At 46.6% G+C, this 12,893-nt stretch overlaps 1 gene segment (V, D, J or C); it reads left to right on the top strand.

Moving 5' to 3' along the window:
- The first annotated feature begins 1,063 nt into the window (after positions 1-1,063).
- LOC122236259 lies at positions 1,064-1,796 on the top strand. The segment is given in 2 exon segments: positions 1,064-1,192; positions 1,306-1,796. Coding segments are annotated over 2 exon segments (438 nt in total).
- The last annotated feature ends 11,097 nt before the right edge of the window (positions 1,797-12,893 follow it).

The following is a 12,893-nucleotide window of genomic DNA, read 5'->3' as shown; positions in this document are numbered from 1 at the left end:
TGTATTTCCCTGATGAGGAAAGACGTTGAGCATCTTTCCATGTGCCTGTTGGCCATCTGGATGTCTTCGTTAGAGAAGTGTCTGTGTATGTTTTCTGTCCATTTCTAAAGTGCACACTTGGCTAAGTGGTGACTAATACATAAACTGTGTCATTTGATCCCTGTCAGAGCACCTGCTGCGGTCACTCCTTCCCTCTTGGAACTTCCTGCAGGTTTGTCCTTGGGCTCTGGGTTCAGTGCCACACACAGGACCCCTGCAGACTTGTGTCTGTGTGCTGGGGGGACAGATCCTGGGAGGGAATCACTAACCACATTGTGTGGAGAACTGTTGTTTCAAATAAGCAGACATGGTGACAGATGGCAAAGATTTTTAGTGGACAGTGCCCCTAGGAATACACACAGTTGTTCCTTCCCACAGCACTGAGGACAGAAGGAGAGCTTCTGTTCAGCCTGTGGGAACCTCAGAGCAGGAGAGATCTGGAAACCAGGGAGGAAGCACATAATAGGAAAGAACACAGAATCCTACACAGAAGGGGCCACGTGTCCTTTGGTACTCACCACAGCTCCGGACATGATTCTGATCTAAGTGGCATTTTGTAGAAATACCACCTCAGTCCTGACCCATGAAACATACAGGGAAACATGGCCTGGCTTTTCCGGAGGAGTCTGAGAAGTGCAGAAAGTCTGGTTTGAGGATATGGGAGGCTACCCAGAAGGATACCTGGCCTGGCCCTAGGAAAGGGGCAGTGGACAAAGCAACGGGGGACAGGAGCTCCTTTTTTGGTTTCTGGTTACCATTTTGCACAATGATGTTTCTGAGTCTGGACACAAGGGGGCTCACAGGGCCCATTTCTGAGGGTTGAGGGGTGATGAGACCTGAGACCTGCCACCTGCACTGCCTGTGCCTTCTGCTCGAGACTCATAACTGTGACTTCTGCACAGCCTGGCCCCACACAGCCATTCCTCTGCCCACCCCCTGACATCCACGGGCAGAGGCACCTGACTCGGGTCCAGTGAGGGCTCAGAGAGCTGGGGAATCATTTGCATGGACAGGCCCTCCCTCTCTCAGTGGATAAAAAAGGGAGAGATTAGGGGAAGTCTGCTCAGCTGTGGGGCACAGCAGACAGGACTGGTGATGGTCTCCACCATGTCCTGGTCTCCTGTCCTTCTCACCCTCTTCACTCACTGCACAGGTGATTGGATGTGGGGACAGGCAAAGGAGCTCTGGGAGGACACGTGGGCCCTGCTTCCACCCTCTTGTGTCCAGATCCCTGCTTCACCCTGTCTGTGTCTCTCCATTTTCCAGGGTCCTGGGCCCAGTCTGTACTGACTCAGCCATCCTCGGTGTCAGGTTCCTTGGGCCAGAGGGTCACCATCTCCTGCACTGGAAGCAGCTCCCACATCAGTAGCAATTTTGTGAGCTGGTACCAACAACTCCCAGGCACAACCCCCAAAACCATAATCCTTTGGGATGATAGCAGACCCTCGGGGGTTCCTGAACGATTCTCTGGCTCCAAGTCTGGCAGCACAGGCACCCTGACCATCACTGGGCTCCAGGCTGAGGACGAGGCTGATTATTACTGCTCAGCATGGGATGATAGTCTGAGAGCTCACACAGAGCTCCAGGCCCGTGGGGAAGTGAGACAAAAACCTGCTGTCCCCACAGAAATGGGACTTGCTGTGTAGCCATGACATTTTGGCCCCATCGGCTGTTTCTTTGTTTGATATCAGCTGAGGTCTGTCACCCGCCTCAAAGAATTTGTCTACAAATCTTTCCACATCCTCTTAAATTTCTCCTTGAAGCCTGTCCTGGGGAGCAAGATATTTTCTGATTTTCTCAAACTGAGCGCAAATTCCTGGGTGCCAGAAACAGGCCACCCTGAGGACAGTGACCATGTCATGTTAGGGCAGAAACAGGGTCACAAAATCCAGAGTATCTATGGCTGATTCGTACATTTGGGTCTTTTGAAATGAGTCCCTGTCCGTTCCCATCCGTGCTGAGATCCAACCAGTGACTTTTGTTATTCACTTGCATTGTTAATACTTACTTGCAGAAGGATGTTGAATGATAATGGTGTTTAGGTCACATTAGCCTGTTCACCTTGTAGAAATGTCCTCCCCTCCACCACCCCATTATTTAATTCCCTGGTTGTGGGAGTGAGTTCTATATGTGTAGGAGAGAATGTGCTGTCACAATATAAATGCTTCTATCTGTTTCCATTTTATGTGGTTTTTATTAGGACTTTGCTTTCAATTTTTCAAAGAATCTTTCAAGGTCTACTGAGATCATGGGATTTTCATCTGTTTATTTACTAATATGATGCCTTATCTTAGAAGATTTATTAATACGGAATCCCACTCTATATTTGCAATAAATCACGTATAGTCACTTTATATGACTATTTTAGTCTGATAATGGATTCTCACTATTGATATCTTACATTTAGAACATTTGCATCAATATTTCATAATATTCTACAATTTTCCTTTTTCTGTACTTTTAAAACAAATTTTAATCTTACTTTATGACAGAGGGAGACACAGAGCGTGAGCACGAGAGGGGCAAAGATAGAGGGAGACAGAGTCTGAAGCAGGCTCCAGGCTCTGATCTGTCAGGTCAGAGCGGGATGTGGGGCTCAAACTCAAGAGCCAAGCCTTGAGATCATGACCTCAGCCAAAGTCAGACACTCAACAAAGTGAGCCACCCAGGCACCCCCCTTTTTCTGTATTTTATATATCAAGTGTATGTATTTCTTTCTATAAGAATATATATATTTCTTTCTATAATAATATATATATATATGTACATATATATATATATAGAGAGAGAGAGAGAGAGAGAGAGAGAAGTGCAAACAAATGAAACTATGAAACTATGAGCTCTGAAAGTTGTCAGTGTATTTTGTGCAGTTAACCACATCTTATGCCTTTTTATGGAATAGTTCCTAATAATATTGTCTTTTTTTTCTAAGGAAATTGGTCTGTTTATTCATTTTTTTAATGGAACCATTTTTACTTCTTCTTAAATTATGTTTTTAATTTATTATTAAAAGAGGTTGACAGTATGATTTTTCCACTTTTTATTGTTGTGCACATGCCATTTCCCATTTGCATACTTGTGTATTATTCACTTCCATGCAAAACTAGTAAGTGGGTTGTTCTGCATTTAAAAACCTGATTTTGAAGTACTAATTAGATTCAAATACACGTTATGATTCTGTGGACACCAGGGGGCGCTGTGGCCTGACAAGAGAGCAGAGACTGATGCCCCCCTCTCTTACACATGGGAAGAGCCCGAGCCTGCTTCAATAGGACTGGGAGCAATGACCCTTTCCCCAAGTATGATTCTCCTGCACTGTGACCCATCTAATCCCATGAGAAAACCGGGTGCTGATCTTCCTTCAGCCCATAGGAAACCCAGATCATCTCTTCCTTTCCCTTGACTAGAACCATCATCAGCCCAGAGTGATGCAGGGGCCACACATGCCCCATATCTGCATGAATGACTCCATTCCCAAGAACGAAGGGAAAGAAGGAGAGAAATCCTGTCCTCAGTCCCCATGGTGGCCCTCAGGAGGCTGTACTGTCATATTTCCTGCATGGCTCCATGTTAATTTGCAAAATACAATGCATATGAGAACACTACTTGCTACCCAAGTGCAGCTCAGAGAGAAGTTCCTGCCCTCACTTGCAGAACGTGGTTTCCCCACCCCCCCAGCCCCACCCCATGCAGGATTCCAGAACTTCCATCTGCTCCTACTCTGGAATCCAGAGCAGCAGGAGCTGCAAAGTCAGCAAAATTACGGTGCCTGCCCAGGTGACCAAATGTCAGGGAGGGCAGGTGAGGGCGGGACTCTTCCGATGGGAAGAGAGGCTGTAGGTTGTCCCGAGAGGAGTCAGGAGGTGGAAATCTCCCAAAATGGGAGACACAGGTGAGTGACCGATGACAGCTTGTTCAGCTCACAGGGGCGTCTCTGACCTGAGAGTGGCCTGAGCTGTGACTGGATCAATCTTCCTACAGGTTCTCTGTGCCTGTCCACCTTCCTTATGCCCTCAGACATTCATTCCGCTACATTCTGCAGGTTCCTCAGACACTCCTCTGTGGAGGGGCAGGGGCTCTGTGTGGGGAAACTGCAATGAACCAGGCAGAGGGGGTCCTTTCTCTCTGCTTTAGATATTCTCCTAATCCCCCCCTTCACTTCCTTGCTTCACCTTCTCTCCTCTCCAGGGCATGCACCAAATCTTTGAGCTCCTTCCCATCTCATGATTGACTCATTTCCCCTCACTCTCATCACCTGTCATTCCCAGAGGTGGGACATGCCCACACATCATAGGAAGGACTGATGGTTTTTGGCAACCTCCTTCCCTACGGATTCATATAGAAGGTCCCCATGAACCCTGAACATAAATTACCTTCTGGTGAACATCCTTGAACGTTTGTCCGTGTATGTTTCATATGCTATTGATACCTATGTACACTTGACATTAACACACATGTCAAATACTATCTTGTATTTGAAAATATGCACTTTATGGTTACTGGTCTTTTACTATAGAGGACAAATACTTAATGATTTCTATAACTTGTTAAAGGGTATTTAAAAATGCCTCAGTAATGTAGCAATGAATCGATAAAATAAAAGTATAATTACCAGGGAATAATTTATAATCAGAAACTTATAGGTTACTAACTGAGCAATCCTGTGTAAATATAAAAGAAAAGATGAATAATTGCAATGGAATACGTTTTTTGTCTCCACCTTCAAATAATCCAACAGTCCAAGGTGGGTGTCAAAGCTAGAGGGCTTCTTTTAGATGATGTTGATCTAAGAGAAGAGGAATAAGTGTTCAGAGAGGAGGTGTGGAGAGATGCTGGAGGCTGGAGGAAGGAGAACTGGCCAGCCAGCAGAGAGGCGCTGGGTGCTGGGAGGTCTGGTGTCCTCTCCCAGGGGCCAAACCCTGAAGAATCAGAGTTCTGGAAGCAGAGCTCTCCTCTCAGTCCTGAAGGAACCACTGGGGCAGGAACACAGAGACGGCTCCTTCCTGACCCTTCGTGTTACTCCCTCATTGTACCAGTCAGAGATTAGTTGGTGCTTATGAAATATATGTTTCACAAATAACTATACAAGTTCTGAAATATATAAATGAGTTGTTATTTCCCAAACAAAAAAAAATCTTTATGCTTTTCTGTTTCCCTATAAGAAACGGAGGCAGCACAGGATCCACTTAGTTCTTAAAGCCATCCTATGCTCAGAGTCTGCCCTGTGAGATCGCTCATTTCATGGTCAGGCACGCAGAGCTCCCCGCTCATACTCCCTCCTGCTCCAAAATGGGGAGCAGACTCTATCATCACCCCAAACCTGGGTCTGTCTAAGATCTCCTACAGGAGTTCACATAGTAATTCCCTACAACACTCGGGTGGTTTTCTCTATGCCTACATGAAGCCCCAAAGGACATTTAAAACCAATTCCATGTAGGATAGCATCAAAAAGAATAATAATAATTTCAGGAGGCAAAATAAACAAGTAGCAAAAGACTTGCAAACTGAAACCTGCAAAAGATTGCTGAAAACATTAAAAAGATTAAATACGTGAGAGAACACTGTGACCGTGGATTGGGTGACTTAATATGTGAAGGTGTAACCAACAAGGTCCAAATCCATGTCGATATTCAGTGCCATCCTGCCATGAGCTTGCTGCCCCCAGTTTAATCCCTCAATATCTACTGCTCACTCCTTCTGGTTCCTTTGTTGGGAAGATGTTGGGTATACATCTGTTCTGCGGACCCAGATCTTAGACACCCAACCGCCATGAATTACATAGAGTAATAGGTCATGAGTGTTTGCGGTCCAAGAGAGATAGAAAAACCCCTCAGAAGGGAGGAGGCCTCCATTTATAGTAATGTTCTGTTTATACCTATCCTCATACTGATGAAAATTACAAAATGGGGGTGCCTGGGTGACTCAGTCGGTTAAGCGTCTGACTGCAACTTAGGTCATGATCTAGCAGTCTGTGAGTTCAAGCCCCACATTGGGCTCTGTGTTGACAGCTCAGAGCCTGAAGCTACTTTGGATTCTGAGTCTCTCTCTCTCTGCCTCTCTCTCTCTCTCTCTCTCAAAAATAAATAAATATTTAAAAAAAATTTAATTACAAAACTGATATATGAAGTATATCAGAGTGTCAAATATATAAGCACTTGCCAGGCTAAACTTCAAGGGAAAACGTGAATGCTGAAAAATAAGGAGCAAAAGACACATTTCCCTGACAGCATCCTGTCCTCATGGCAAAGACAGGCATCAAAAGTCCTTGCAGTGTGGGCTGAAGGGATCTATCAGGAGAATCTAAACCCCCCACCGCAACAAAGGTTAAACTAGAGGACGCGTCCAAGAGAACTATTATGAGTTTGAACCATCTTGGTACTCTGAGAACTTTAAGGACTTCATTAAGTTTAAGATGACACTAGACTGGTTTTGACCCCAGGCACCTGGAAGGGCAAACTCCAATGTCAGGTAATACCTGGTAGCGTTAGCACTGTGCAATCAATACACCATGTATTTAACCACACGGAGGTCATCGGTGACCCAGAAAAATTGCAACCATTCCTAAAATAGACAGAGGGCATCTCTTCATCCTACTGCATTTGGGAATGAAGCCATTCTAGATCCAATTGCAAAAGTCTGGACATCATTCCAAGAGTGCTAGGAAGTTTCAGAATGACTGGACCATTTGGTGTCTAAGCCCAGCAGGTGGCACTGTGGGACCGGTCCTGTGAGGACAAGCTTCTAGAGCTGACCGACTAGGGAACTACTCTAATAATTCTCGCACACTCATCAGGCAGTGTCCCCACGGCAGTGTGACTCTGCAGCCCCTGTGCCCCTGGAGCCACATGAGCCCTCAGCTCTGACTCACTCCCTCGCTCCATGTTTCATCCTCCAACCCCATGGAGTCAATGCCCAGGTGGTGTTCAGGTAGGGACAGACAATCCCACACCTGGAGAAGTTCGCACAATGAACAAATCACCTGCCATGCTACCTGCGTCTAGGGTAAAAGACCCTTGGGGAGGGGAGGATGGGACTTCTCTGTCCTGTCCTGAGTCCTCTCCTCACCTCCTGCCTCACAGACAAGGAGATCCCTTTAGGGCTGAAGAGAAAAGATGCTGGGGTGGTGGAGGGTGGGGGTGGGGGGGCATTTGCACTCCTTTGTTCCCGTCATCTCTGTATGGCAGTCATCAACCCCATTCTTTCTGTCACCTTATAGCTTCTAGCTTTCCTTCAAGGGTCTCTGTCATACTGTGCTACCTTGTCATCCAGGGCATCTGGGTCCTTGATAGGGGCAAAAAGAAAAAAAAAATATATATATATGATATTTATTATAAATAAATATTACATATTACAAAATTATGTATAATATATAAACAATATATAAACACATTTTAAATATGTGTAATATGTTGAATTATCACATATGTAACTGTATTATATAACTATTAAATATAGATATCTTGTATAATATAAAACACTACAGATTGCATATACACATTATATGTATGTTCCATGTTGCAATTTACATATCATATATTATAATTTATATATTTAAGTAATAGAACTTAGAGAGAGAGGGAGAGGAAAATGAAGTTGCTGTCTCGGAACTAAGCTGAGTTCTTTCCACCCAGAGTGAAATTTAGAGACTGCCAGGTGTGTGGTCTCACAGAGGAAACTGGATTTGCAGCAAAATAATGAGATCACGAGGAATAACTTGCAAAGCCTTGAGTCTCAGAGCAGGAGTGAGCGGGTTCTTCTTATTTAGTCATCGGGATCGATATTCAGAAAGGGGACTTTGTCACCCTGCGAAAGGTGGCCATCGTGTCTCACGGGCACACTTAGAAAACAGGACCCTACCTGCATCCTAGGTTATGTCCGTGCAGCTTGCGCTCCTCCTCGTGTGGAGACTGACATTATAACGAAGCAGAAGTAACCGTCCCGCAAGGGGAAGGGGCCAGGGGCCTGCTCCCAGAGCCAGTATAAACTGGAGGAGGTTTGGGCTCCTGACCTGGGGAAAGGAATGCAGGGCCTTGCTTTCTCTGACACAGCGCTGGGAGTTTGCCCTCTGCTGTGTTGTCTCTGATGTGGTGAAGCACTTTCCTGGCCTGGTGGAGATTGTTAACCTTTGTATTCCCTTTGTTCCCTTAAAAACCCTTAATTACTGATGTGTTGTTGCATTTGTTTGTAATTCTGACTCATGTTAAAAGCCACTAGGGGGGGGCGCCTGGGTGGCGCAGTCGGTTGGGCGTCCGACTTCCCAGGTCACGATCTCGCAGTCCGTGAGTTCGAGCCCCGCGTCAGGCTCTGGGCTGATGGCTCAGAGCCTGGAGCCTGTTTCCGATTCTGTGTCTCCCTCTCTCTCTGCCCCTCCCGTTCATGCTCTGTCTCTCTCTGTCCCAAAAATAAATAAATGTTGAAAAAAAAAATTAGCCACTAGGGGTTAGCTGGATCTTTCTGTCCCTTCCAACTTCGTGAGGGACTCCAGGGCCCTGGGTTCTTCTCCCACATCCAGTTTTTAAATCCTTCTTTGCTCCACTGACTCCAGGCCTTCCCAGCAGGAAAGGATTCTTCTCCCCCGTGGTGCCTTGAACCTATCTGAGAGTTTCTTGGGTTGACTCAGGGCTCCCTTCATGGTCAGGGATCCTGGCTGATTACTGTGACTCCGCCATTTATTAGAATGAATATATAATCAATTCATTAGTTTTCAAACTGCTACGATTTCAGTTGCTATTTCTAAGCAATATGATATTGGTCATTTACTTCTATATTACATGGTGACTAATGGAAGCTGATTTTGTATTTTTCAGATGTGTCAATTACTCTTTTTAATTCTTCCCCTTTGTCTTAAGTTATAGATAGATACTCTTTATCTTCAAATTTGATGCATATACAATTGCATACTTTTCCCCAGTGTATCAAAGAATGTTTTGATAAAGAAGCACTAACTGATTGAGTAGGAACCTTTGTGTGATATAAGTTGGACTGCCAAACACAGACAATGAGAAAGGCAAACAGTAACCATGCAAATTATATGAAACAGACAACGTACCAGCGATTCTGAAATGAATAAAAATCAGATTTTCTTTCATGCTGTGATGAGCGCTGATCTGACATGTGTGGACAATACTTAAATGTGTATTCAAGGAATGAATGAGTGAACGAACGAATGAATGAATGATGCAGACTAAGCTGCCAGTCAAGCAGTTACTGTAACACCCACATCCTTCCTATGGGGGAGGAAAGGCATCCCTCATGCCTGTTGTGATGTTTCCACAACTCTCCACATGTCACACCATGGTTGCCATGGGACACAGGGACAACAGACCCCATCACCCTGCCTCCCACCTGGTTCCCATCTCACCTCACCTGTGTCAGTCAGGGCATCCCCGTATCTGTGGGCATCACCCTCCCTCCTGACCTGACACTCTGGACCATCCCTCCATCTCCCACAGCCCGGGGTCCAGCCAGTCACCTCACTGTGTCCCACCTGGGGACATCTTTCTCATCTTTCTGTTCTCATCTTTCTCCAGTTGACCCCCAGTGACTCCTTCCAGGTCTTCTTATTTCAAGTTCAGTCCTAGGACTTGCTGTGGAGGTAGGTCTCTAACGAGCAGCATTGCAGAGGCACAGCTGGAATTAAAAGTACCAGAAATATGGAGACGAGGTCACAGGATGGCCCAGCAGTGTTCCCTACTAGACCCAGAGGTTTATTTCAGTCTCCGCACATGCAGCAGCCTCATCAGAGTTTGCTGTGCCCTGTCTGCCTGGCTCTGGAAGGGCCCAGCATTCTGACACTGTGTGTCCTCCTCGGTGAAGGTGTGTGTCCCCTCAGCGAGCCCAGTTCACATTCGGCTCCCAGAGTCAGCCTGCCTCCTCTGAGCCCTGCCATGTGGAGAGACCCCCCTGCTCTCTGTTCCCTGTGTCTTATCCTTAGCTTCACAGAAGTTCACAGGCTCCACTGGGTCAGGACTGCACGTGTTCCTCCTGGTAGACATTCCTCCCATCCACGGAGGAAACGTGATCAGGGACAGCACAGGAGGACTTCTGTCCTTCTCTGGAGCGCTGCACACACATGGTGGAAACTCAGGCATCAGGGAAGCAGGTGAAGGGGAAGATTGCCATCCTTGGGCAAGAAGGAGAGCTTCTCCCAGAGACCAGCAGGAGGTGATGTGGCATTGTGTGTGGGGGTTTCTGCAGGAAAGGGGATTCGAGCTGGCAGCCCTCCAATGACAAGAGGCCCTGGGGCTGGGCCCCTCCTTCCAGTGGGGACAGGGTAAATGTGTCCTATCTAGGCCTGGACCAGTCCCTGAACCTGGGCCTGAGTGTGATGCCAGCAGCTGCTTCCTCCAGGCCCACCCAGGGGGAAACTAGTGCATCAGGAAGTCTCCCTGTCCAAGGGCCACAGACCCCTCCTGTGAGTGCACAGGAGGGAGAGGCAGAGGGGGGTCATATTTGCATGAGCAGCCCCTCCTCGGTGAGGCCTGCAGGGAGAGGACAGGAGAGACTATGGGCAGCCCAGCCCTAGCACTGTGGCTAAAGTAGGGGCTGTGTCACCATGGTCTGGACCCCTGTCTTTCTCCTGTTCATCTGTCACTGCACAGATAAAACTAGGCCTCAGTCCATAGGGTGGGTCCATAGCCTGAGTCAAATCCCTCTGGCTCAGCTCCCCAATCACATGCACCCTGTCCCTTCTCTTCATTCTGCTGTGTCTGTGTTTGCAGGTTCCCTGTCCCAGCCTGTGCTGACCCAGCCGACCTCCCTGTCTGCATCTCTGGGAACAACAGCCAGACTCACCTGCACCCTGAGCAGTGGCTTCAGCGTTGGTGGTCAAAACATGTACTGCTACCAGCAGAAGGCAGGGAGCCATCCCTGGTATTTCCTGTAATACTTAGACTTAGAAAAGCAGCTGGGACCTGGGGTCCCCAGTCGTGTCTCTGGATCCAAAGATGCCTCCACTAACACAGCAATTTTGCTCATCTCTGGGCTGCAGCCTGAAGACGAGGCTGAGAATTTCTGTGGTGCAGATCACATCGGTGTGAGCGGCTACCGTTACTGACGGAGTCACAGATAACGAGGAAGTGAGACAAAACCCCTGGCTCCTTGTCCCTGGTCCTCTTCATTGGGAAGCTTCTGTGGAGCTCACTGTCAAGTGTAGGACAGTGGTGTTTATCACAGTGACAGAGACACATGAGGAGGTGGATGAAACCCTGAGGCCTTAGGTTCCAAGATGTGAAACAATTATTGAGATGATTAGTACCTTTACTAGCAAAATAGCAATAGAACATATTCCCTGGGGTTTCTGGCCTGAAATCTGTAACTCTTGCCGTTTCTTACACACAGTACCCATGGAGCCTCTAAAAAGTTAAACAAAATGTATATTAATACTAATAAATGTTAACATCACTACTATATTTTCAGCTTGCAAAACATGGGTAGAGCAGAACATGAAATCCATCCAGATGACGGCACACACGATCATACTATGTTTTATGAAACTTTACATTGACATGTATATTTTCAAGACAGAGGGTAACCTGCACTTATCCCAGGCCCTGGGGTGTGCTTTTGCCTCCAAATAAGAAAGCCAACTAAATAGATAGAACTTATGATGACCCTCTCCTCCAAGGTAAAGATTTCACCAAAAAGCAGTGTTTGTTTACCAAACCTGGAGTTTAGCAACTGCATTCTCTGAATGTACAGTGTTTATTTTTGTATTTCTTTTCTTTCTTTTTTTTTTTTTTTGCTATTTATTTCTTTATTGGAGAAATATTTTTTTAATTTTTAAAAATTTATTGTCAAGTTAGCTAGCATGCAGTGTATACAGTGTGCTTTTGGTTTTGGGGGTAGTTTCCCGTGATTCATCGCTTACATACAACCCCCAGTGGTCTCTAACACAGTAGCTCAGTGAGGCCCGTTCCCCACCCAAAGAAGACACAAAGCTGGGACTGGGCCCAGTGCTCCCTGATGGGGACTCAGCAGATGAGTTCCCTCCGGTCTGACTGAGTCCCCTGAGCAGAGACTGTATATTGTTTGCTTTGGTTTGGCTTTCCAAAGAATACATTTCTTTATTAAAGGTACCCAATTACATCGTTTGGTTAAATTATCCTCATACACTTATACAATGTCTTTTTTTTTTTTTTACAGTTTCAGTAATGTCTGTCTTATGTATTTATTTTTAACATAATTTATTGTCAGAGACTGTATATTGTCACTGAATACACTTCGTCTCCCCAGGGTTGAAGCCAACCTCCATCCTCTTTAGTGTGTGATGTGAGCTGAGCTTCAGCACCAGGGTTCATGGACAGGCTTAGCAGTCACTGGATGGACCCCATTTACATGGATAGCCCTTTCTGTGGCAGAGAGTGGAGGAGAAAAGGAGGCCTGGGGAGCCCCAGCCCAGTGTGGAGACCAGGGTCTGTGTCATCATGGCCTGGACTCCAATCCTTCTAGTGCTCTTCTCTAAGTGCACAGGTAGGGACAGGCCTTGGGGATGCAGGGTAGCCCTCCAGCCTGCATCAGTCACTCAGTCTCAGACAGTGGGAAACTTTACCCTTGTCCCAGGCAGTGCTGACCCACCCACTCTCTCTCTCGGCATCCTTGAGAACAATAACCAGGCTCACCTGCACCTTGGGCAGTGGCTTCAGAGTTGGTAGCTATGGCATAAGCTGGTTTCATTAGAAACCAAGGAGCCCTGGTAAGTCTCGTGTTATTACTCAGAGTCAAGGAGTTCGGATCTGCATTTCCCAGCTGCTTATCTGGATCCAAAGATGCTTCAGCCAATGCAGGGATTCTGCTCACTTGTGGGCTGCAGCCTGAGGCTGACTCTTACTGTGCTCTATGTCATGGCAGTGGGG

The sequence above is a fragment of the Panthera tigris genome (assembly GCF_018350195.1).
Source record: "Panthera tigris isolate Pti1 chromosome D3 unlocalized genomic scaffold, P.tigris_Pti1_mat1.1 chrD3_random_Un_scaffold_96, whole genome shotgun sequence".
Taxonomy (NCBI): Eukaryota; Metazoa; Chordata; class Mammalia; order Carnivora; family Felidae; genus Panthera; species Panthera tigris.
This window is presented reverse-complemented; position numbering and strand designations above follow the sequence as displayed.